This window comes from Lathamus discolor, chromosome 1, assembly GCF_037157495.1.
Source record: "Lathamus discolor isolate bLatDis1 chromosome 1, bLatDis1.hap1, whole genome shotgun sequence".
Lineage (NCBI taxonomy): Eukaryota > Metazoa > Chordata > Aves > Psittaciformes > Psittacidae > Lathamus > Lathamus discolor.
The window spans coordinates 73,389,934-73,415,157 of NC_088884.1; the positions used below are offsets into that span (position 1 = coordinate 73,389,934).

The 25,224-nt window shown below is 41.8% G+C and overlaps 3 protein-coding genes across 10 annotated transcripts in view; 2 read left to right on the forward strand and 1 right to left on the reverse strand.

Moving 5' to 3' along the window:
- GLT8D2 (glycosyltransferase 8 domain containing 2) overlaps positions 1-11,786 on the forward strand; it is a 17,130-nt gene extending 5,344 nt beyond the window's left edge. For 5 of the 7 annotated variants that reach the window (XM_065680068.1, XM_065680059.1, XM_065680049.1 and 2 more), the window contains 8 exons: positions 402-497; positions 1,849-2,017; positions 3,520-3,637; positions 5,219-5,303; positions 7,717-7,829; positions 8,497-8,663; positions 10,588-10,700; positions 11,384-11,786. In XM_065680068.1, the coding sequence (XP_065536140.1) occupies positions 402-497; positions 1,849-2,017; positions 3,520-3,637; positions 5,219-5,303; positions 7,717-7,829; positions 8,497-8,663; positions 10,588-10,700; positions 11,384-11,556 (1,034 nt within the window). In that variant the 3' untranslated portion in view covers positions 11,557-11,786. Of the gene's footprint in view, positions 1-401; positions 498-1,571; positions 1,721-1,848; positions 2,018-3,519; positions 3,638-5,218; positions 5,304-7,716; positions 7,830-8,496; positions 8,664-10,587; positions 10,701-11,383 lie in introns of those variants that run through there. The other 2 variants (XM_065680043.1, XM_065680054.1) reach the window with 2 other exon arrangements.
- Positions 11,787-12,544: 758 nt separating this feature from the next.
- On the reverse strand, positions 12,545-23,021 carry TDG (thymine DNA glycosylase). 2 transcript variants are annotated; one of them, XM_065680026.1, is made up of 10 exons: positions 22,964-23,021; positions 20,120-20,268; positions 18,506-18,735; positions 17,954-18,023; positions 17,223-17,358; positions 17,061-17,143; positions 16,872-16,966; positions 15,218-15,389; positions 14,786-14,914; positions 12,545-14,667 (listed from the first exon to the last, which is right to left on the reverse strand). In XM_065680026.1, exons 2-10 carry the CDS (start codon positions 20,211-20,213, stop codon positions 14,534-14,536), a joined length of 1,143 nt encoding a protein of 380 aa, XP_065536098.1. In that variant the 5' UTR covers positions 20,214-20,268; positions 22,964-23,021; the 3' UTR covers positions 12,545-14,533. The 2 variants fall into 2 exon arrangements, with proteins under 2 accessions (XP_065536098.1, XP_065536092.1); XM_065680020.1 differs by lacking the exon at positions 22,964-23,021 and adding an exon at positions 22,851-22,947.
- Positions 23,022-23,106: 85 nt separating this feature from the next.
- On the forward strand, positions 23,107-24,683 carry LOC136014980 (ubiquinol-cytochrome c reductase complex assembly factor 6). Its single transcript, XM_065680246.1, has 2 exons — positions 23,107-23,315; positions 24,418-24,683. Exons 1-2 carry the CDS (start codon positions 23,208-23,210, stop codon positions 24,511-24,513), a joined length of 204 nt encoding a protein of 67 aa, XP_065536318.1. The 5' UTR covers positions 23,107-23,207; the 3' UTR covers positions 24,514-24,683.
- Positions 24,684-25,224: the final 541 nt, after the last annotated feature.

Consider the following 25,224-nt stretch of genomic DNA (forward strand, 5'->3'; position numbering starts at 1 on the left):
AGCCTGAGAGAGGGAAAGGGCTAGGTAAAAATAATGAACTCCTGAAGTCCTGTGATGAGAAACAGTGAGCTAGTCAAGAAAAGAGAGTTTGGCTGTGGTAAAACTCAGAAAAGTGTGAATTTCCTAGTATGGATAACCCATCTATATTAGGAGCTTGATGATTTTAGTGAGCAAGTTATCCATGGAAATCAGATAATTGGAAATTATTGCAATGGGGGAGAGATACTATTATATTTTTACCATAATTTTTTTTTAGCTTGAATAATGGGGAAGCAGAAGTTGATAAACACAGCAAATACAGGTTATGTTATGTGCTGGTTACAAATTGGATTTTGGTTTTAAAAAGGTGCTTGGAATTAGCTATAATACTGACGGTCAACAAATTCTCCCTTTTCTTTCAGTTAACCAGATCTTACTGTTACTTCTTGTCTTAACTGTATGCGCCATCCTGTATAATAAAGTTCACCAAGTGCCATCTGCATTAAAGAATGAAACAGGTAAATGACTTGTACTTCTGTTTCATTTATGCTCTTGTTTTATATTCCTTATTTCCTCATTTGAACAGTGCTTTTTGTCTTACCGAATCCTATTTTCCCTGCAGTAGATGAACTACTCACACTGTTGCATATGGTCTGGGATGCAGAATTTTTTCTTCTGAATTACTTGAATAAAATAGTAGGAGACTGATAGTGATGACTAATAATTGTCATTCTGATTCAGATTTTTATCCAGATTTTTATTTTTTATCCAGATTTTTTAATTTTTTATCCAGATTGTTTTAGCCAGATTTTTATTCCATGTAGATGGAAGCTGGAGTATATCCTTATTTGTTCTGAACAGCATTGCAGTTGTTGAGTGGTAATAAACTTTGATCACAACTTGTCCCTGTGGGAGTGCTCTTAGCCTAGCTATTCATTTCAGATAGATCATCAGATTTTGCTGGAATTTTTATAGTGACATAAACCCACTAGGGTTGATGTGGTTGGTCTGGTGGTAAATCTTTATACTAATAGCTTATTCACTGTTCCCCATATAAACAAACTCTGTCTTGCTATAAACTATTTTTTTTTTTAGTATATTTCTGTTGTATATCAACTGTTAAGAGTTTAATGGTATGTTTTAACCAGTATAAATATATCCATATAAGTTCTGTAAGTTAATCCATGCTAGGGGTAAAAACCTTTCTTAGCAGTAATGTGAACTGATTCAAAAACCATGTAGATGGGGCCCTCAGTGACATGGTTTAGTGGTGGTCTTGGCAGTCCTGGGGTAACGGTTGGATTTGATGATCTTAAAGGTCTTTTCCAATCTAGTTTGTTCTATGATTCAATTTTGTTTAGGCTTTTTTTCCTTTTTTATCATTAGCAACTTTCTGCTGGTATAAAATTCTGCACTATTTCTTTCTAGCCTGCTTACCAAAGAAGTGGAGCTCATGCAATTGCACCATCTCTTTGACTTACCTCTTTCCTTTGATAAATTTGGAACCTATTGTTCGCCTTATACTAGATGTAACTGAAAAGTAGAAATCTCAAAGGTATTTGAACTTCTTCAGGTTTCATGTGAATAAGCAGCTGCATGGATGACAGGCTGACCTGTGCCTCTGCTGTGCCTCTGCTGAGTAGAAGATGCCAAGAACTCTGTTATATATTCTGTTTGGAGGCATCCAGCAGTGAAAGCTCATGCTGCATGTGTTGCCAGATGCGGATATGTATAGGATGTGGTAAGGAAACGGGGTGAATGTGATATGATTCAGCTTCTTCTGGAACTACGTACTTGTTCCCGATATCCAGATCTGATATAAAAACATTCTTAATTTTCTGTTATAATGCATAGTTTTGTTTCTTGTAGTTGATTTGGAGAGTCCAGAGGAAATGGAAGAAGAAATCCCAGTTGTAATCTGTGCTGCTGCAGGCCGAATGGGGGCAGCTGTAGCAGCAATCAGTAGCATCTACAGCAACACAGAGGCTAATGTTTTGTTCTACATAGTAGGGCTGAAGACTACCATCCCACATATTCGGTATGTACCAGCCTTATTTTGTTTCATGCTGTGGTTAGAACCAGGTTGCTGTGTTCCTCAAAATGCATGTAGAGTTTGGAGGACTTTCCAGGTAAATGTTTTTCCCTTTAATTAGTGCTATACTAAGTAGTGTTATACCCAGTAGTAGCAATACCCAGGATTCTCTATGTTTAGGAAATGGGACCATTTTGCCCTCCACAAGGCACTGCCTGGTGTAGAAGGGTGTGAAATAGCCAGCCCATGTCTGTAACTGCCTCTCTGCCTGCTGTAGATCAGCTGCAGATAGTCTGGAGTATATAAGTATATACATGCTTGTGCCAGTCCCACTTTGTAACACTGCACTATCATCTGGCACTGTCTTAAGCTTAAGTGTAGAAAAACTTGATGTTTAAGGCTAATTTCAGCTGAGAGGGTGTATTAAAAGTTATAAATAGAGACACCAAAAAGCTTGTAATGAAAGCATTGGGTATTGAAATTCGAAAATATTTTCTAAAAGAGAAGGAAGGTGTGACTCAAAATTAAAGCAGTTTCTTACCAGTGCTCACCTCTGGCTACTCCACTTCTGTAGCCTGTGTACCCACATTTTGTGTAAAAGTGAAAAGCTGTAATGAGTGGAGTTCCGCAGGGAGCTTTTGCATTTTAGTTCATCAGTAACCTATATAATAGTGGAAGATGTTCTCTATGAATCTGCACTTGGCATGAAGCTGGAAAAGAGACAGCAGATACATTGAGAACAAGAGCTGAAAACAAAGTAATCGTGATGAATTGGAAAAATGAACTGTACAATGTGATCAAATTCAGCAGAGGTAATGACAAGTTGGGAATAGCTGATTGTATTGGCTGGGGTGAAGCAGGAATTGGGTAGCACTCATTTGAAAAACTACAGAATTATATAAGGCATGCTTCATAGTGTATATACATGTTGATATATGTGACCACAGGAGACGTGAAGAAACTTTTTCTGATCTTGCAGACATTATTAATGCATCAGAAGAAATGTGGTGGTTAGTTCTAGGTGCTTTCAGGAAGGATTTAGAAGAGAAGTCAAAGGAGAAAATAAGCAATGGTGTCAAGAAAGCTGACACAACAATGGAAAAATAAGTCTAAAGACAATGTTGTTAGGAGCTAATGGGACAGGCATCTTGACAGATGTAAAACTGTGAAAGGGAGAAAATTAACCTCTGCTTTAAAGACAGATAGGATAGGAAAAATGGTCTTTATAGGAGGAAAGCCTAGAAAAATAGCATTTGATGCTAGTGACAGTGGAAGAGTTGTTTGGGCAACAGGTGTAGTCTGGTTTTGGTAGTGGGGTAGGATGTTTTGGGGGGTGTTTTGTTTTTTTACGTATGTGTGCAATAGCTGTTGACGCAAGTGATTCTGTCTTTGGACAGAATAGATCAAGTGAGCTTTCAAGTTCTCTTCTCCTATAAGTCTGCACATTTAATACTGGAAGTACTTGCTACATACTCAGTATTTCTTTTACCGCTTCTTTTTTATCACAGAAGATGGATTGAAAATTCTAAACTGAAAGAAATAAAGTTTAAGGTTGTGGAATTCAACCCTATGGTACTAAAAGGAAAAATCAGACAAGATGCATCACGTCCAGAGCTACTGCAGCCTGTGAGTAAATTAATACCACATAACAAACTTTCAGTGTTTTTAATGCTTACTAAAGGCTTTACAATGTACTAGAAATTCTGTTCCATTACATGAGGGGTGGAATGTAAGTCAGAGAAGCTACATCAGGTCCAAACATTATGCTCTCACTCAAGAAGGAAAAGTGCACTATAACAAGCTCCTTGCAACTTAGCTGTCTTGCTGGGACCTCAGTATTTGGTGGCATAAACTAGGTGATTGGAATGTGTCGTATCTTTAAGAATATATTTACGGTTTATTAGAGAGAGGACCTAATAGTGTTCTTCATGCTTCCATGATGCTGAGTTAGCTGCACTCTGCTTGTGTCCACAGGTAATTCAGAAGCTAATGACTAATCTAAATATTACTAACTGGCAGAAAAAGGCAAATCAGATGCTAGAAATTATTAGGAAAGGAATATGGATTAAAATAGAGAATATTATTATGCCACAATACAAAGATATCGTTTTCCTTCATCCTAAATACTATGTGCAGTCTATGTCCCCTCATCTGGAAAAGATGTAGCACCACTGGAAAATGTTCAGGTCTGTTTGGAATGTTTATTCTTGCTGCCCTTCTCTGAGCCTTTGACACGTTTAATTATAGAATTTCTTCCTTCATCCAAGGAATCAGTGAGTTAAAACTGTTTAGCCTGGAAATGTGACCTCTAGTGTGAAAGTAGAGGTCTGCAGAACTGAGTGACATGGAGGACTGGATGGGGGATGGTTGCTCACTATCTCTTCCAGTGCAAGAGCTAACAGTCATTGGATTAACTTAGTGAGAGTTACAGTCAGAACAAACAAGAAATGTTGCATGATTTTCATGCAGTGTGTCCACTTATGAGTTCCTATGTACAAGAAAGTTACAGACTTACTGGGGCAAGTCCAAAACAGGGCTGCAAAGATGTCTCAGGGACTGGAGCATCTTTTGTATGAGGAGAGGCTGAGAGAACTGAGGCTGTTTAGCCTGGGGAAGAGAAGACTCAGGAGGATCTTATCAGTGTGTATCTGAGGGGGGTACAAAAGGCAATGGGCACAAATTAAAACACATGACATTTCCTCTGGGCACAAGAAAAAACATTTTCTTTCTTTTTTCTTTAATAGTAAGGGTGGTCAAACACTGGAACAGGTTGCCCTGCTGTTGGGAAGCTGTTGAGTCTCCGTCTTTGGGCATATTCAAAACCTAATTGGGGATGGTCCTGGGCAGCCTGCTCAGGTGGACCCTGCTTGAGAAGAGGGCTTAGATAATATGAACTTAAAAGGCCCCTTCCAATCTAAGTGATTCTGTGAAGAAGCAACTATTTTGGGCTGCTTTGTTAGAGCCATAGTAAATAAATGGGGGTAAATAATAATGGATTCAAGATACTACTAAAGATACTGCTAAAGCTGGGGAGGAGAAAGCAAGTTATTGGTGGCTAGTCCTCAATGAAGAGAGAAATTTAATTTAGCTTAATTAGTTTAATTACATAGTTAAATAACAATTTAATTGTTAATAGAGACAGAAATGTGAGACTACTTCATTAAACAGCTTTACCACTTAGTGTTTACCTTTTTTTCTGTTTAATAGCTCAATTTTGTTCGATTTTATCTTCCTTTGCTTATCCAGAAGCATGAGAAAGTCATATATTTGGATGATGATATCATTGTTCAAGGTAAGCTGTCATCCAAAAGACAGTTTCTAGTAGAATTACAGTCAAAGTTATTGCAGCTTTTACAGTCATTTGGAAATATGACATGTAATGGAAACAGAGGCAGCTGCTAGGAGTGTTGTGCTCAGGGAAACTACAAATCGGCTTGGTTTTAAAGGAAAGTCTGTAGAATGTCCCGCTATATATCTTTTGAATTGTTGATTCTGATCAAAGTTGTATGCATGGGTTTCATTTTAAGTGAATCTGGTCAATTGCTGAAAGATACAGATTTCACTTAGATGCTGCCATATTTATGAAGTATGTGACATGCATATCCTGCTAGTATTTGAATTCACACAAACGCTAAGAACATTAAGATCAGTGAATTTTTATTCTCCACAGCTTCTCTTACACCTTCTTACAGTTTTTTCTCTTTAGTAGCAGATTTCATAACATCTGCATTTAAAGGGGCTGATACTGGTCACTTTATAAAAACTATCTCCTCTGCCCATCTCATTTTAATTTGCAGTAGACTTCAAATGACAATTCTTCAACATGCATGTTTCCAGTGGCTATCTCTGCTTTTTGGTTTTGTTGTTCTCTCTTTCACAAATGGGCAAGCAATATTTGACTCTCTGAAAGGTTCTGAAGTCTTCATTTATGTTCCAATTTCATGAGCACTGCAGGCTGAGCCCCACTTCTGTATCTCTCCTTGCACCTACACAGGCGTTCACCAGAATTGTGATTGCTTTCAACCTGAATTTGTTCCCTGGCAGAAGTCAAGGCAGTGTGGCTGGAAGAGGGGTGGTAGGGCTTTTCCTTTCTTGAGGGGTGTCAACTTCTGTCAGCTGATAGCATTTCTGGAGCCACAGGATAAACCTGCACCTAGTTTCATCTTACAGCTCATGGCAAGCTGCTGCATCTCCTGTCCCCTGCAGCTCCTGTTACTCTTGTCCTATCTACAGTTGTGCAGATGCAGGATAAGCTGATTCAGCTGCTTGACCTGGCAGAAGACTAGCGGTACAAAAAGAAAGAAACTCCAACCCTTTATTTTCTTCTTCTATTTTCTTTCCCTTGGCTTCAGCCAGGCTGTCTTGCTCACCCTTGGGTCACGCAATCACAGGGCCCAGAAGAAAGGAATGAAGAAAGACATCTGGGAGCAAGGTGGAGGGAGGGAGCCTGTTCTGGCAGCTTTTCCCCATGTCTTAGCTCTAATGTGAAACACTGCTCTCCATCAGATGTCTCTGTAGTGGAAGTGAATGGGGTTCTGGGGGTTTAACTCTGTGATCACTTGTTGGTCGTTACTTTCTGCAAAGCAGTAAGAGTGAAACATGCTGAACTTGGGGCTCAGCCCAGAATTGTTTGGTTATTTATTTTTTTCCTGCTTTTCTCTTGAAAAGCTGTTTTCTCTTCCTTTTTTGTTGCTTTCTCTGTAGCTTTTTGTTTTGAAAAGCAGAAGCTATTTAGAACCAGGAGAAAATTCTTGGCAAGGCATGTTGATCTTCAACAATTAAATGTCCCATTAGTTCAAATTCTATTTCTTGGTGGGACATGAATCCTAAACCAAGTTTTCCACCCAGCTGATGAGCTCAGACAAATAAGTAAATAAATTCTGCTTATTTCAGAAGGAATAGTTTCAGTGTTTATAGTATGGAGAATGTTTTTGGTTACTAGTCTTTGAATGAGCTCACCTCAGGCTGCTGGGCCATATGTGGCCTTCCAAGATAATTCTTATCCGTGACCAGCCCATGTCTAGCAGGAAAGCTGGTGGCTGTTGGGAGTTTGGATATAGACTCATTCCATTGCTGTTGCAGCACTGTGCTTCCTATCTGCCTTGAAACTGTTCAGGCACATCAGGGTACCTGCTAGTCAGGAGATGGGTGAGGTGCCATGCATTGTGTTGTTTCCCTCCACCAGGAAGCAGTTGGGTGGTCAGGAAGCCAGGGGGAATGGTAAAGTATATCAGGCACATTTCGATTGGCCAGTGCTGGGAATCCATGTATCTTAGCAGGAGGTATAAACACGATAAAATCAGGAAAAGCCGGATCTGTGCCAGAGATTGAAGTGGTGCTTTTGTGGGACTTGAAGAGGTTCAGAGAAGCTGTCTGTCCCTCCCTCTCCAAAGGCAAGCTCTGTGAATGCAGAGCTTTGTCACCAGGCGTCTTAACAGTGTAATCAGCTTCTGCTGTAGCCAATTTTGGACATTCAGAATATGGTGTGTTGAATACTGATGAGATCTAAAGATAGGCCTCAGACATCCAGGTACAGGAAAATAATGGAAAATTGTCCCATATTACAAAACTCAATCTTCATGAGTATCTGGGAATCCTAAAATTGGAATGTTCCTAAGTAACATGCATGAGAACAGAAGTTATCCTACACACTCTGCATCAGTGAAGCAGGTTTCTTGTTATGCTTTTGACGTTTCTGCAATCAGGTGACATCCAGGAACTCTACGATACTAAGCTGGCTCCTGGACATGCTGCAGCTTTTTCAGATGACTGTGATCTGCCTTCCACACATGAAATGGTTAGAAGTGTAGGGATGCAGGTAAGGTGCCAATTTGGAATTCTAGGGGTGAATGTATTGGCCTACAAATGTAAGGTGATTTGATATATTTTCCACAACGTGAAAGTTATATATATATATATATATTTTTTTGTAGTTTTGTATTTTACAATAATTGCGGTAATTCTGTAATGCTCTGCAGTTGTTTCCTGGAATAATTCCAATATCTATTGTTCTTTAGATTCTACTAAATTATGTTCTCTATTTTGCTGTCAGTAGATCATGAGCACTTATGGAACAACTAATTAAGGCAGAATAGATGGTATATCTATTAGTCAAATTGGGAATGAGACTTGGGAAGACGAGTTTACAGGCTAGTTCCTGAGCTGAGTTCCCTAGAATTGTCAGAGTGTCCCTGGCATTACAGCAGTACAAGTGTGATATTACATCATTCAGAATAAGCTGCAAAAAGACAAATGTATGGTGAGAGAAGAACTCCCATGGAATAATGCTATGGAGAAACTAATTCAGTAGCTGGAAGTATCCTGCCTTTCAGCCTTGTGTGATGTGGAAATGAAGACAAGTAACCACCTTCTAGAAACTCAGCTCTGGGAGGGCGTATTTAGTTTCCATGTGAGCGCTAGAGATGCATTTAAGCTTATCTTTATGGAGATTCATATGGGATAAACATACTTTTTTTATTTCTTAGAACACGTACATGGGATTCCTGGACTACAGAAAGCAAGCGATTAGAGATCTTGGCATCAGTCCCAGCACCTGCTCCTTTAATCCTGGAGTAATTGTTGCTAACATGACCGAATGGAAACATCAACGGATTACAAAGCAATTGGAAAAGTGGATGCAAAGAAATGTAGAGTATGTGTAGAAATCTAGCTTTGCACTTTTAATACTCAGTTTGCAGTTTAATTTTCTGTTTAAAAGCTCTTTAAAGTTTTATAGCAGTCTTTCTTTGAGATCTCATCAAGCGAAGTAACTCGCATTCCAGAATTTGGCTGCTTCAGTCTGACCAGTTGTGTAACAGGAAATGGCCACCTGGAATTTTAGTCTTTAATCACAAACCATGCTTAATCTCTAGGGACATTGAGAACACGTGGTTCTTGTTTTGGGTGACCAACCGCACTGGGGATGAAACCACTTAGAATCTTCTCTTTCTGAGGCTTGTTTAAAGAAGGAGGAATGTTTCCCTGTTTGTGTGGGGTCTCCTGTATTGCAACATCAGCCAGACTGTGACTGGTCACTGCATTTCTTAAATACTAATAGAAACCACATTTTTTTTCTATACATGAACAAAAATTGACCATGAGTAGGTCATGACACAATGAAACAGTTACTTTTTATTTCTTATGTTAGTTCACTGGTGACCTGTACCTGCAAACGTGACAATTATTTTCTTCACAAAGGGTTAAGTTTAAATGTAGTAAGGCTGAACTGAAACTAAATAGCTTGTGCCCTTGGACTGTTACTTGTTTCAGAAATGAGTAGGGGAGACACATAAATGGTAAGTGTGTGTGCAGGAATGAAAAGCCAAATTTCTTTCTCTTACTCTGCTTGTGTAACATATTTTGACAAGCTCTTGTGGTGCTTTTAAAGAGTGTTTAAGAGAAAAAAACCTCCCTGAATATTGCTGCAGATTATGAAGTTGATTTTATACCTTAGTAACATATTCATGTTATTTTTAGCTGGATTTCGAAATGACAGTGCAATAAATGACTTGGCAGTCAAACCCCAGTTTTGAAGGGGAGGTTCACATCTTTTTTTTTTCTTCTCTGTACACATCTCTCGGTGCTTCCCACATTTCCACCTCATGGGGCTGGGTGGCGGGCATGGAGCCCCAGAGGTGAGTGGCTTCAGTCATGTGCCGGCCAGGCCTTCAGCACACTGTTGCCTCACCTTACAGTGACTGTGCTTAACCTAGCCCTGGATATATCACAGGATTCATAGGGAATGGATGACCTTCAGCTGTTTGTTTGTAGAATCATAGAATGGTTTGGGTTGGAAGGAACCTTAAAGCTCATCCACTTCCAACCACCTGCCACGGGCAGGGACACCTTCCACTAGACCAGGTTGCTCCAAGCCCCATCCAACCTGGCCTTGAACACTGCCAGAGATGGGGCAGCCACAGCTTCTGTGGGCAACCTGTGCCAGTGCCTCACCACCCTCACAGGGAAGAATTTCTTTCTTACATCTAATCTCTGCCCTCTTTCAGTTTAAAGCCACCCCCACCTTGCCCTATCACTACATGCCCTTGTAAAAAGTCCCTCTCCAGAGTTCTCGTAGACCCCTTCAGATATTGGAATGCTGCTCCAAGGTCTGCCCAGAGCTTTCTCTTCTCCAGGCTGAAAAATGTAATTGGACTTTGGCAAAATCGGAAGTTGATTTATGGGTCTAAAAGCTTAAGAGAGGGGAAGAGAGGGAATGAAACACATGGAAACATGTACATTAAGAAACAAGTCTAAATTATGTTTAATTCCTTTATGTTAACAGCTTTTTTTTCTACTGTAAGCTTTGTCAGCTGCGTAGACTGTCAGCAGTGTGTAGAAGTGATTGGCTTCAGCTGGGTCTGGCTCCTATTTTGCCTGGAAGTAATGAGTTACTCAACAGGACTTGGAGTTGCAAAGACAAGCAATTGAGAGCAGTAGGAAGGAGTATGCTGAAAATCAGTCTGTTCAAAATGAGTGTGAATTTTGACAGGGTGCTTAGTTTCAATCTTCTGCCTTTTGTAACTGTGTTTGAAATTTTGAATATTTTCTTTCCTCCCTCCCTTCTCCCCCTTTTGCAGGGAAAACCTTTACAGCAGCACCCTTGGGGGAGGTGTGGCAACCTCTCCAATGCTGATTGTGTTTCATGGAAAGTATTCCACTATTAATCCTATGTGGCACATAAGGCATCTTGGTAAGTTTAACTTCCCACTGTTTGCAGTTGGAACTAAATAAAGTGAGTGGTCTGTAGGCTTCCAGCACAGGACCTTATGTTACTTTAGCTCAGTGCATCACTTCATACCTCAGATCCCTAATAGTCATTGAGTTGGATTGGAAAAAAAAGAAACAAATACCAAGGACAAAGTTACATGTTTGAAGACCAGCTAACTTGTATTGTCATAAAGTATGGGAAGAGTGTGTGAGAGGTGAATAAAGTGAGAGACTGAAAAACAATCAGGCACTCTCTTAGAAGGTGTGGTGGGAGATGGTGGGATGCCTAGCAGTGTTTGTCTCCTCAACGTTTTGAGAATGTATTTACCTTTTGCCTGGCAATGGTGAGTTATCCTGTCATAAGACAATGGCTCAGCTGCTATAGTAAAATGAATAGTGAAAGGGTTTTTTTGTTTAACCCCAGCTATGCCAACATCTTAAAATGTTAAGAGGGAGGAAACCTGCTGAGATTTTTGCTGCTGAAGCATTAGAAGCATGAAGCTGAAAAAAAGCTACTGTCTTACAACCAGTTGTCTATTAACAGGTGGAACCACCCTAATAAGACTTCTTAAAACCCCCACTGAGTATATGTCACTATATAGGGCCTTCAGTATGAAAACTGGGAAATTTTAACTTCCTTTCTTTTTTTTTAATCTACTCATGCAGGGTGGAGCCCTGATGCCCATTACTCAGAGCATTTTCTTCAAGAAGCGAAATTGCTTCATTGGAATGGGAGATACAAACCTTGGGACTATCCCAGTGTTCACACTGATCTCTGGGAAAACTGGTTTATTCCTGACCCATCAGGGAAGTTCAAATTAATTCGGCCTGACAGCTGATATGGAAACCTCTGCACTGCACCCAGACGCCATGGTTTGCAGGATGTAATAGTTTGAGATGCAAGATGTTGTGTAATTCACTGATTTTTTAGAAAGCTAAGGATCTAGGTGAGTGACCATCGGTTTTGTGTACTTATGGCTGGAGTGACAGACTTTCATGTAAGGTGAGGAAACAAATTTACTCCACAATGATGTATTTTTTAATTAAATGTTTACAGAGGTGAAATTCAGTGCCAAGCAGTGTGGTTTAATGTAAAGTCTTTACAAGTAAGACTCCAATGTCTGATGGTAGAAACACAAAAAAGACCTTTAAGATTATCAGCCCCAAATGTTATCCCAAGACTGCCAAGGCCACCACTAACCTATGTCACTGAGGGCCTCATCTACACAGTTTTTGAACACTTCCAGGGAGGGTGACTCCACCACTGCCATGGGCAGCCTGTGCCAATGCCTGACCACCCTCTCTGTGAAGAAATTGTTCCTAATACCCAGTCTAAACCTCCCCTGGTGCAATATGAGGCTGTTTCCTCTTGTCCTATCACTTCTTACTTGGGAGAAGAGACCGACCCCACCACATTACAACCTCCTTCAGATGGTTGTAGAGAGCAATTAGGTCCCTCCTGAGCCTTCTCCAGACTAAACCCCCCCAGTTCCCTCAGCAGCTCCTCATCAGACCGGAGCTCCAGACACTTCAGCAGCTTCACTGCCCTTCTCTGGACCTGCTCCAGCACCTCAATGTCTGTCTTGTAGTGAGGGGCCCACAAATGAATACAGTATTGGAGGTGTGGCCTCACCAGAGCCATACAAGGTATTTTTAGTTGTCTGGCCCACATTAAACAGCCCAAAATGAAAATGCACGCACCAGTTTAGTGAGCAGAGTTCTGTTGCGTGGTGACTCTGTTTTTCAGGGTTTCCATGTGTTATGCACCCTGCAGCCCATGCAGACCCCTGCTAGCAAGATGTAAAAGCATGTTCTGAGACACTGCAATACAATTCCTGATTTTATTGTGAAACTTTTGATAGTTTTAAGACAGGTTTAAGAACTTCTGTATTACTGTAAGGAAAAGAGCACCAGTTCTGACGAGTACACACAGAATTGCAGTACTTAGTGGAATGGTCATTGAACACTGAATTCTATACCTAGATAACCTAGTAGCTGACTCCATTAAAGAGGAGGCCTTTCCCTTCCAATCAAACAGGATAGCCTTACAGTAGTGTTACCCTACTGTGCTACATACTCAGAAGTGCTAATTACATGCTTCTAATTTTGTTGAAAAATAAAACTGAATTGTAACAAATCCCTGATGCAAGATACTTTGAGCACCTGTAGGAAAATGTCCATGTAAACAGCAATACGTGATACAGTACACTTTAAATAACAGACAAGACAAGCCCCATACCTTTTCGACAATATACTGGACGGCTTTCTGCTGAGGTTAATAAACACAATCAGAATCATAATGCACACTCGCTTGATTTAAGACACTCAGAATTAAGCCACATCATTTGGGAAGAAACTGTAAACATTGTGCCTGCCTCACAACAGGCTGACGGTGTGTGATCTCAGTGAGAGCTGTTACAGCAGGTTTAGAATCTATGCTAACTCATTATGCTTGACGCATGACAACTGTCACTGGCTGTGAGGAAAGGACAGAAGACACCAGTTCAGGAATCTCTGACCAGTGTGGATTGTGCAGATACTGTCTGTATCTGTTTTTCAAGTATGTGAAGCACCTATTGTCATAAGATCATCAAAACTTCAGTGTCTTGATCAGCTTATTGCTTTCACTTCATTTCTTCCTCACATGGTGAAAGAGGGAAAGAATATGATGGTTAGGCACAAGCATGGAGTTTCATTTCTCTTTCAGTCATTAATATTGGCCAAAAAGGTGTAGTGTTTAAGCAAGTTCCTGAGAAGAGAGCTGGAGTTTCTACAGATGGCTTCTCGTTCATGGAACACGTGCCCTTAGATTTAATTCAAGGAATAATGACAACACCCTTCTTCCTAAGGTCTTACAGACTGAAGAGAACCGGATGTTAAAACCCACTGAAGTGCAAACCTCTTTCACCCTGTGCTAACTGTATCTGATGTAAATGATGCAGCTCTATGTGATTTTTACAGGGAGCTTGACTTTTCACTTCCCTGCAATGGAATCTGTGCAAAGGGGTTGTCTCCTGCTAAAGGTCAGCTGAAGAGACTAATCCCACAGATATCACTGAGAGTTAAATGCCACAGAATTCAAGAACCACTGTTGTTCGTTTTTTTTAAAGGAATTCCAGTTCCTTACATTGGAATTTAATGGGGGAAGAGATGGAGTGCTAGGGAAACCTTACCCTAAAGACAGCTTAGCTACAATATTTAGGCCCTGTTCTGTGCAACACAAATTCCCCTCCAAAGTGCTGTGACTTGAGATGATGTCTCCACTCACGTTAATCCTGAATAGACAGAGCGCTCTCTTCCCACCTAGAAAATACACTGCAGAATACAACTTTCTGCACTAAGAAGGTAAAAGTCAGACTTAAAAAGCACAGTTTGCTTAACTGTGCATTATTAAAAACACCATTTCATGTAAGATAAGAGTACACTTTCCATTTTCCCCTCAGGATAGAAAAGGATTATGAGAGATCCCAATATTGAGGCGTCAGTGTACTGCTGCTGTTACTACTACGTTATGATTCATGGAATGAAATTAACGCCCCAAAGAAATCTTCACAAATGAGAAACCCTGCAATAAATGGGATACATTAAATATAAAACTCATATACAAAAAAGGGCTAACTTTTTAAAAAGCTTGGACAGTTCCTTAAAATTCTCTAGTTCATTGATTGGAGCTACCACACACATACTTGGGACTAGAATAAAATAACTAGGGGAGATAAAATCCTATTCAAATGCTTCAGTTGGAGAACCGAGGTACCAATCTTGAGCACTGCATTAAAACTGCAGCAGGTATGCATAGCTGAGAAGACACAGCTCTTACATGTTGTTTCCCTCTTCTTCCTGTGTCACACCAGCACTGAACCCTGGAATCTGGTCTGCAAAGGACTGTGTCATCCATTGTCCATTAGGAACTTCACCAAAGGATGGCCCCTCACAGTACTGTGGATTACCTGCAGCCAAACCAAACACAAACAGGAAAACACAGTTTGTAAAATGCAGCTGATGGCACGAAGTATTTATTCATGCGAAAGGGTTTAGAGACTGAATGCGCCAAGGTCTTCACTTTACCAGTTCCATTTGAAGAGAAAGTGCACTGTTCACTTTCATAGGGCGCACGGTCGCAGTATGCTCCTCCATATGCTGCTTCATAACCTGGATCGTATTTCTCTTCTTTGACAGCCATCTTTTTAGCATCCTCTACCGAAAGAGAAGACCTCAAGTATTAATATGCAGAGTAAAAATGATCAAAGAGCATTTTTAGCAGAGAACACTTGACAAAACAGCCACACATTCTACATGATAATCCCTGCTCCCCCCCAGACAATTAAGGCAGTACTAAAAAGACAGTGGAATCTGTAATTCTACACTGCATGCTTTAGAGAACATAGCACATCTTCCCCCTCTCCTTAAGTTCTTAATTTCTTTTTGCTTGGGAAACTGCTAGTTGTGGTGTATGGTACACCATGTTTTAATAAAGGATTAACGAAATAAGCACTATACCTTGTGCAAGTTGCAAGTCAAAGGTGTACCGCACCTCCTGCACCTCTGTGTTTGGTGCAATGCCTTTCAGTTGATCCCTCAAGTCTTTCAGCTTTATGTAATAATGAACTTTATCTTGTGCACGGGGAAACTGAGCACATCTCGCACTGGATGATGGCATAACGTAGCACAGCTTGAGACAAAAAGCAAGAGAAATAGTATTAATGGTCCCTGAGCTAAATACCCTGAGTTGGTATTTAGTACATCTAGAATAACTTAACAGTTAACTTGCTGCTTTAACCCTTTGCACTAACTTCAACTAATACACTGGTAGCTGTGGAAGAGGATAAAAGGAGTCTTTCATTTTTCTTGGCCAGCCAGAAGTCTCTCCCTGGAGGGCTGATGACCAGCTGCTGAAGCAGGACAATTCTCACCAGTTGTTTCTGTGCTGCAGGAGATGTAGTAGCAGTATGTGTTACGAGAAGTGCAATTTTTAACTGCCAGAGAGTGGAGCACACTGCAGAGCTCTGAGACAGCAAGCCTGCAGAGGAGTACAGCATGCAAACACCCCATAGTAGCAAGGGAGGCATCACAGGTTCATCAGCCTGGCTTCTTGGCCAAGCACCTCTGCATCACACTTGCCAGGGTTTGAAACTCTAGTTAAGAGTGGCTGAAGCCAACTTAAGTGTCCCTGTCTCTGCCAACTGCCCTAAACTAATGGCATACAGTTAGTTCAGGAAAAAGGAACTGTAGCCAATATTTTTATTATTATGCAGTATTTATGAGCATGTACTAGTAAAAAGGATTATTCATCTTTCTTACAAATATATCTACTACAGAAGTCTTTAAGAGCTACTTAAGAAGCAAGCACTTAATCAGCAATGGTTCTTCAGGCTCCGATAGCAACACTTCACCTTTAAAGCCACATAGCTTAAACTGAGCTCTTAAACTTGCAGCACCAGTAATTTGGGACAGAAATAAAACCAACCCAAACTTTTGAACAGACAAGGTAATGAAGCTTTGGCACAAGCTATGTTGGCAGGTCGTGTAATTGCCTTTGCCTTAACTGGTTTACAAGAAGAAGTTAAACAAATGTATCTGTGATGAGACATAGCTGATCTCTTGAGATACTTTCCAGCAGTAGATGTCTGTGACTAATACACTCTTCACCAAACTGCTCATTTTATCTTAAGTGTTTAATTTCAAGCTGCAAATCAGTGGAAGAAGGTTGAGTCTGATGGAAGTGCTTGGGCACACCCGGATCCAGTAAGGCTGGAGCTGTAGTATGCAATAGCACCATGGTCATATTTGGTATCAAAATTCAATAATGCAAACATAACAGGGCATTGGTCACAGATGATCAGATGAAAGTAGATGACAGTTATGATAAAAGCAAGTATGTTTTGTTCATATTTTAGACAGGCCTCACAGAATGCACTGTCCTACTAATCCTCATACACTACTTCCCAAATAAAGCCTGTAACTCTAAAGAAGCTGCATTAGAGCTGTGTCTGAAATCTGCACTATTCCTCTTTCTCTGTTTAAGTCTTTCCCATCCCTTGTACTTTGGGCAAACTTTGATGGTATCCTAAGTGTGTGCAAGTCCTGAGACTCTGCTGGTTTTGAGATAACCAAAATGGAAACCCTGATTTTGTTCCTCAGCATCAATACTTACAGTTTCTGTATCTGGCACCTTGTGTGGCTGCAGTCCAAATTCCAAGTTCTTAACTTTTATTCCAAAAACTTCTTTACTAAAAATTTCATAAATACCTGAAATGAAGAGAACATAGGATAAAATGGGGGGGGGGGAGGGGAGGAAAGAACTACTGACAAAACAATTTCATTGGAAAGCCAAGGTTCTCACATTTTCCATTGAAAACTGCTATACGAGGTTTATACTTTTGTAACTTCTGCATCAGAATCCGCCCTCCTTCCCGAAACTCTTTGCTAAAAGAGAAAGCACTCAACATTAAAATCACAACTATTCATCCATTAAAAAGCATGATACTCCTCCTTGTTATCCAACCTGGAGAGGTCTTTGCTTCCAGGTGTTGTCCTTTCAACCATGTTTGTAAATCCAATCCCATATTTATGTGGCAAGGTGTGGTCATCCATATGGTTCAGCTGTTCATTACTTAGACCAGACATGAACAGACACTTCCCTGCAAAGCAGGAAGATAAGCATTAACCATCACAGTACCGGAATGCTTAAAGAAGAATCTGTTAACAGAACATCAGTTAATTTGGGACGACTACTGCCCTACCGGAAAAGTTTTAAATAGCCAAAATTATTTTATTTACTGCCAAGAGGATAGAAAATCCCAAGTGAACAACAGGAATTCCTCACTATGATCCTGTTTATGTAAACCAGGCTTTTATTTCTAAGTTAAGTTCAGTAGACAGCTTGAGATTTTGCAGTTCCCTTAAGCAGGCACTGAATGTGATCAATATGGATTTTGTGGGAAAGAACGCGGCAAATATCATGTGCCAGCTTTTATACCCTTGCCATTGTTTCTCCTTGCACTAGGCCTCTCTGACAGACCCTACTGACATCTTACATTAGTATTTAAAGCTATTGTTTGGGTGAATTAAATCACTCTTGATTGGTTAAAAGCAAAATCCCTTTCTGCATAAACAAAAAAAAAAATAAATCCCCAAAGGGCAAACAAGCAAACCTGAACGCAGTTTAATTAAAATGCCACAAGTTCTAACAAAGTTCTTCACATTCTCTAAGAAGAAAGGAAAATAAAAACGTACAAAAATGGTTTCCAGGTCCAGGGTAATGATGTCCTTTGTAAGCTGCCATTAAGCCAGGGTTTATGCCAATCTACAAAGATACCAGTCAGGAATTCAAGCAAGTTACAGTAAGGGTGCTTATTCAATTCTCTTTAAGTTGCTGCCAATAAACAAAACTGTTAATGGTCCCTTCCAGCATTATTTAAAAAAATGTGAAAATTGACAATTCTATAGCAGAGTCTCATTTAGATGTGCAATATCAAAACAACTGCTCACAGTGTGTTTTACGGCCACTGGTGAGTGCTTCCAGTAAATAAAGTGTCAAGTAACAGTCTCTCATGACTCTGTATTATGTGTAAGCCTCAGATTTCTCAGAAATGAGAACTATGTTACTATGATTTTAAACAGAAAATGCAAAGTGGCTCTACACACAGGAAACAGTTCATATACTTTATCTTGCAAAATCTTGCCATATAAGCAATATAGGTAAGTAGGCATGAGGAACGTAAATCATAACCAGTGAGTACAGACTATTCACTTCTCTACCTAATCTTGTAACTGTGAGCTACTTACTATTACAATGTCCAGATCAAAGGTCAGGATATCAGGTAAAGTCTTGGTCAAAAGTTCAGCTTCAGATACCCCATTAAAACGGTCCACTTTTCTTTTGACTTTAAACGTATCTGTGATCTTTTCCTGTTTGCCTTTTGACTTGGCTGATTTTTCTTTTTTAGCAGCAGGCTTTTTAGGTTGCTTTGGCTCAGTTGCTTTGGCTTTTCTTTTCCTTCCTCCTTTTTTAACTTCTGAAACACACAACAAACATCCTTTTTGTACATTTCTAATGTTGAATGTGGATATTTGGAAAGACTGAGCTAAATGTATGGGTACCAAAAGAAATCAGACAGCTAAATTTACCTTCAAAATTCATTCACTCAAACAATTCTCAGATGAATCTCTGTTTTGCAGGCTCAACACAAAGCTAGCTTGGGTGTCTCTGTGCCACAGGCACACACACAATTCACAGGCAACTATGCTGACTTAGGATACAAACCAAGGCTAATCTCGTGACAAAGTTATGTTGTTTACATGGTGTACACAACAATCCTTTCTAAATAGTTTCATTTCTTTTGGAGGATATGCCAGAACATTAAGGCTTAGGTTCCATGTTTGAAAGTGCAGTCAAACAGCATACCCATGGTGACATTGTGTTATCTAGTAATAGAACTGCAAAAGAAGCCTGTCTGCATAGGGCTGAGGTACATCCTAACTGTAGCGAATAACATCCTGAATGAATTGAGCAGTCACAACTACTGTAAACTGGAGGGTTTCTTCCTATGATTTCATCTGGCCATATATTACAACTAAAACAACACAAACTTCTCAAAGGATGCACTTAAACAGCAATTTAATTGCATGAACTGACTGATATGATACCTCATACTGAGAGCTCTGACCTGTATGTGAGTATTAAAAGCAAGACAAAACTCAGTGTGTGAATATTGTCTGTAGAATCAGAATTTCAGCCTGGCAGAGATCACTGCTTTGTTACATGGTAAAGGGCAAGCAAAGTAACACAACAAAGGGTCTTTTCTTGGCACAGTTACTGTAAAGCCTAAACTACTATGAAATCCTAGTGAGGGAAAAGAAAGGCAACACAGAACTGCATAAAGTACAAAACTTGTGTCACCTACAGGACACTTTCCAGCACTGTTGGTATTTGTTTAAATAAACCTCACTAAACCCAAACAATCTTTACAGTACATAAACAATTCACTGATTTCTACAACACACTAAACCACCACTTAAACAAAAAATATTTCAAATAGACAGTATTATACTGTATTTCTCTTGCAGAAATGAAAAAGAAAAATATTTTGAACTCAGCCTTTAAAAAGAAAACGCCACTAACATAACATTAAACCCCATGAAATGAGCTAAAAATTATAAATTTATCTACTGATACAAGATCTGCTTCTTCTACAAGAGAATTTTGTGAAGCTGAACAATGTAAATACTATCACTTGGGTTTACTTCTGTTCTTTTTAACTGTCTGATAAGAGAATGTTACTTAAAGACACAGTTCATCAGTACTTCCTCAGACAGCATCAAGAAAAAGAAATCCAATAGGCCCAAAGAAGCAGTTTAAGACCAACTGATCACTATCTCAGCACAGCTCAGCCAAAGTACCTTTTGGAGGCTCCTGAGCAATGTTTGGCTCTGGGACGCCCTCTAGAGTCGGCTGCTCAGCAATCATTTCCATGTTGGGCACCGCAGTCATCATCTGATGGAACGGGAATGTGTAAAACGCTTGAGCTTGCTGAAGATACGCGTAGTATCTTAGAGAGGGAGGGGAAAAAAGACACAATTTATAAACAACGTAGGAATGTAGTGATACACCAAATAGAGTGTAAATACCAATCATTACCAAGGCTGGCATGTACTGCACTTACATTCTCCAACTCTATTAACATGGCAGTAAACTATGCAAATGCACTAGACAGTCTGACTGCTTAGCTGGTATCAGGTGATGTTAAACAGTTCTTTAGGGATTACTGTCATGTAGAAAAAACACAACTTTTGTAAGCACACTGTAGAGCTTTCCTTTTTTTTTTCCCCCAAAAACCAAACAACTCCATAACACACATTATGAAGGCAAATTGTCTATCAAAGATGCCAACAATATACAACACAAGTGAATTAAAACTCTTTGGACTTCAAGTTTCACAAGTTTTAGATTTTCTTAATGTTATGTCAGTTACTTTATCTGATACAGCACGAAATGGATGAATCATTCTGGGCTACAAAGCACTACGAGTACATACAGCATTAGTTACCATGCAGATTATTAGAGAGCTTTAACAAATCATGTGGCAGATGTTGTCCAGTTATCACATATTGAATCCCAACACTTATTCTACACAGAAGTGCTCACACACACATTCAGTCTCCTTCCATGAACAAAGACACTTTTCCATTTACAGATCTTCTGCTCCACACATTTATTAGTCACATACAGCCCTCACACCCCAACACAAACTTCTGCTTCATACTGTCATTCCCTTCTACCTACACAGCCTCCTTCTTGTCCACAGATTCCACGCCATAAAAATACATAGAAAAGATTTCATGAACAGCAGATTTTCAGGAAATAATTTTGTCATCTCTAAGCTATTATAAAGCCACCAAATAACTTTTGGATACACAGAAATTTGGCCAAGATTGATTATCTGACTAAGAATGCCAGTAACATCCTGGCCTGTATCAGCAATAGCGTGGCCAGCAGGGCCAGGGCAGTGATCATCCCCCTGTACTAGGCACTGGTGAGGCTGCACCCTAAATCCTGTGTTCAGTTCTGGGCCCCTCACTACAAGAGAGACATTGAGGTGTTGGAGCGGGTCCAGAAAAGGGCAATGAAGCTGGTGAAGGGCCTGGAGCACAAGTGTGAGGAGGAGTTGCGAGACCTGGGGTTGTTTAGTCTGGAGAAGAGAAGGCTCGGGGGGACCTTACCGCTCTCTACAACTGCCTGAAAGGAGGTTATAGTGAGGTGGGGACTGGTCTCTTCTCCCAAGTAACAAGTGACAGGACGAGAGGAAACAGCTTCGTATTGCACCAGGGGATGTTTAGACTGGACACTGGGAAATTGGGTTGTCAGGCACTGGCACAGGCTGCCCAGGGCAGTGGTGGCCTCACCATGCCTGGGGGTATTTAAAAAATGTGTAAATGTGACACACAGGGACATGGTTTAATGGTGGACTGGGCAGTGTGAGGTTTATGATTGAACTTGATGATCTCAAAGTCTTTTCCAACCTAAATGATCCTATGTATCTCAAAAGAAGGGACCATTCTCTATTATGCAGTGTAACCTGGTATAGTGGAAGGTGTCCCTGCCCATGGCAGGGGCGTTGGAACCAGGTGATTTTTAAGGTCTGCTCCAGCCCAAACCATTCTGTGATTCTATGAATACTTAAGAATCCCACTGTAAATCAGGTTTACGCTAGAGTAGCCCACAGTCTTCTGACCAGGCCACTGATTTTGAACCAAATACCTGCCCTCAGTCAAGGAGAGTAAGTCTGCATGTAGGTCTGTCAGATTCCCGGGGAAGCTGCCTAACAAAGTCAGGGGAGGTTTTCAGAGCACAGTAAATACATCACCCCCCCCCCCCCCCCCCCGCTGGAGGAGCTCCTTTAACATCAAAGACTTGTGCACTTACTGAACCAAACACCACTGATCTTCACGTGCCTTCTTATTTAATGTATACATAAAGTCTCCTTGCAAGAGGAATTTCCCTTTAAATAGAGGACAGTTTGCACCCTGTCATGGACAAGTCCTCTCGACACACAATAATGCCATGAAAGAGAACTTTTTACCCCGACCTCCAAGCTTCACATACATGGTTTTATGTCATTATTCTTGCACGGCGTGAGAAGCACGATTTTTTGTTATTGGTGTATACGTTACGGAACACTTAAATAACTACTTTCGCCCCTCCTGGGGCTGCCTCAGCACCACCGCCCCGCACACAGGCGGGGCTCACAGCGCTCCACGCCACCGCAGACCTCCCGGCCGGGAGCACCCACCAACTTTCCGCCCTTGTTCCCACCCGCACCCCCGCCTGCGGGGCCCCACCGCACGTCGGTCCCACTGCACCCACACCGGCGCCGATCCCGCAGACAGAGCTCCTGCCCCGGGCGCTCCTCACCCAGGACGCACACACCCGGCAGCGCGCCCCACGCTCCCCACAGCCCAACGCCCCGGGCCCCCCCACCCCGCTCCCCGTAGGGCCGCGCACGGCGCTAGGCCCACCCCGCCGCGCTCCCTCTCCGCCGCCTCAGGGGGAGAGCGGAACCGCGGCACGCCGGGCCTGGCTCCTCCCGGGGCAAGGAGCAAAACGACAGCGGCGCTGCGGCCCCGCCGGTACCTGCCCAGCTCCTGGGCCTCCATGCCCGACGCAGACCTCGGCACCCGGTGGGGCTATTGTCACCGCACGCCCCGGGCCGCCCCCGCCCCCTGCCCCTCAGCGCCGCAACCGACCTGCCGGCCAGACCCGCGTCACGTGAGCAGCACCGCCCAATGGGAGAGCGCAGCCGGCCCGGCGAGGGGGCGGGGCCTGAGGGTGTGTACGACAACGTCACGACGCTCGGCGCGTCACATGCAGCGTGGGCTTTGGGTCCTCCTCTGCCGCTGTGAGCCGCAGTAGGTGGGGTGACGCGCATCCGGCGCGTGCCGTGCGTGGGGCGGGGTGTCCGTCCGGTGCCGGTGGGTGCCCCGCGCCGCCATGCCCGCCGGCGTGCCGTGGCGCACCTATTTGAAGACGCTGACGGCCAGCCTGCTGGCCATGTTCGCGGGCGCCGAGGTGGTGCACAGGTACTACCGGCCCGACCTTGTAAGTGCCCGCGGGGCCGCTCGCCTTACCGAGCCTGCCGGTGGGGTGGAGGGGCTCCTGGGGGAGAGGGTTTGGCCCCAGGGCGCAAAGCGGAGCAGCGGTCAGGGCGTCCCTGCGCAGCTGCCTTCCAGCGAGGGACGTGGTGCCATTAACAGGGGAGCGGTGCTGGCTGCTGTGGGGAGCCGGGGTTTGGGAGCAGCGCGCAGAAGTGGCGAGACGGGGCCATACCAGGCTTAAAACAGACTTGTTATTCCTCCAGTAAGGGAAATGATGACCGAAACTTTGCATTAGAAGCAATGACAGTCAAGACTATCAGCGTTACAGTCACAGAGAGCTCGGCTCCAACTGAGACCAGCCACTGGGGTATCAGTGGGTAGTTTGGTCCCTTGGAGATCTTTCAGCTCGTAAGCCTGGTGTCACCCTCCTGTGCTTGTATACTTTGCTTTTTAAAAGCACTGTGCTGTATTCAAATCAGAGAAGGGTTAAAAATGACCCTGCTTGAGCTGCCACATGAAAATTTATGCAGTGAGGTTCAAGTCATTGACGTGAAAGTGTTTAGGTATTTTAATGCTATCCACTGTGGCCTTCATAGGTGTATTTATTCATAATGATCTAATGATCATTTCAACTAGCACACATTTTGAAGGAGGTACAGGTCTTGAAACAGCGTCTGGTGTCTTTTCCTTCTTTTAAATTTCATCTCCAGTTTTGGTGCTTAATTTCTAAACCAGAACAATAGAAGCAGTAAAACCTTTTCTTCTGTCACCAAGAACCTGTGTGGAAGCTGCAGCTGTAGTAGACATCCCAACCAAACTTACTTTCTTAAATGGCAGAAAGCTTTGTTCTTTCAAAACAAACTGTCCGTTACTTCTTTTTGTATCTTTCTTTCAAATCATATTTTGCTACTTTAAAAGTCAAATTATAAAAAGGGGCATAGGTTGATTTTTAAGATGTTTTGCATGTAAGAATTAGTACTGTGCTCAAAAAAGAGGGCAGTGTAATCACAGCTGTAGTGCCATTTCCTACAGAGTGTGCTGATTTACCATTTTGTGAGTTTAGTTTTGTTTCTGCCACTGTGCTGATGTCTTCCTGTTTTGAACAGAGCATCCCTGAAGTACCTCCTAAGCCTGGAGAACTGCAGACAGAACTGTTGGGTCTAAAAACAAGATCAAGCGACGTTCAGACTTCGCAACAGTGAGCAGACTTTACTTACACTATGAAAACCAGAACTGATAAAACATTTGTTCAGCTGCCTCAGCTGCAGAAATCTATGTGAAATACCGTACTCTGCAACTTTTTGTTTCCTTTAAACAGTTACAGACAGTGGTAAAAATAAATGTACAGCAAATCTTGTTGTTACAAGTCCGATCAGTTGTGTGCTGAAATGCTTATGATTTCATCTTGATTGCAGTGTAAGTATCCTTCAGAATAAAAGATGTAAACTCACGGTGGCAAGTCCGAGGGAATTTGAAACTTTTCAGCTGCTTAACAAGCGCAGGATGTTTAGTATATTGAAACCTCAAGTTTTTATGGCCTCTCATTAGCCTCAAAAAGCTCTGCTGTTCATCTGCAGTGGAACCCTGCTTACCTGTTGGCATTTCCCCCCCTGTGAAGCTGAGTAGTACTGGATATAACCCAGAATGTAATGCAGTAAACGACAGCAGGTACAGATCAGATTCCTTATGGCAGCATTTTTTGCACTACCCTCCTCTTCGTGCTGGCTAACTCCCTTAACAAAGTTAACATTGGTGTTCTGTCTGTATCACTGACAGGAAATATGCTTTGGTCTGCTGTAAGGCTGGGGAGGATCTTACAACATGGTTGTGTTAAAATGGGGTGAATACACACAGATTACACTGAAATTGTGTACGGTTGTACTCCACTGGGACATCTTCCTCCACTTACGACT

Bases quoted from the DNA above. Each gene is read 5' to 3' on its own strand.
- TDG (XM_065680020.1), bottom strand. From the start codon at position 22,873: ATGGAGGCCCAGGAGCTGGGCAG. The intron at 20,269-22,850 runs GTACCGGCGGGG...TCCCTCTCTAAG, and splicing joins GAGGCCCAGGAGCTGGGCAG to ATACTACGCGTATCTTCAGC. The intron at 18,024-18,505 runs GTAAGTAGCTCA...GTATCTTTGTAG, and splicing joins TTGATCTGGACATTGTAATA to ATTGGCATAAACCCTGGCTT.
- LOC136014980 (XM_065680246.1), top strand. From the start codon at position 23,208: ATGCCCGCCGGCGTGCCGTGGCGCACCTATTTGAAGACGCTGACGGCC. The intron at 23,316-24,417 runs GTAAGTGCCCGC...TGTTTTGAACAG, and splicing joins GGTACTACCGGCCCGACCTT to AGCATCCCTGAAGTACCTCC.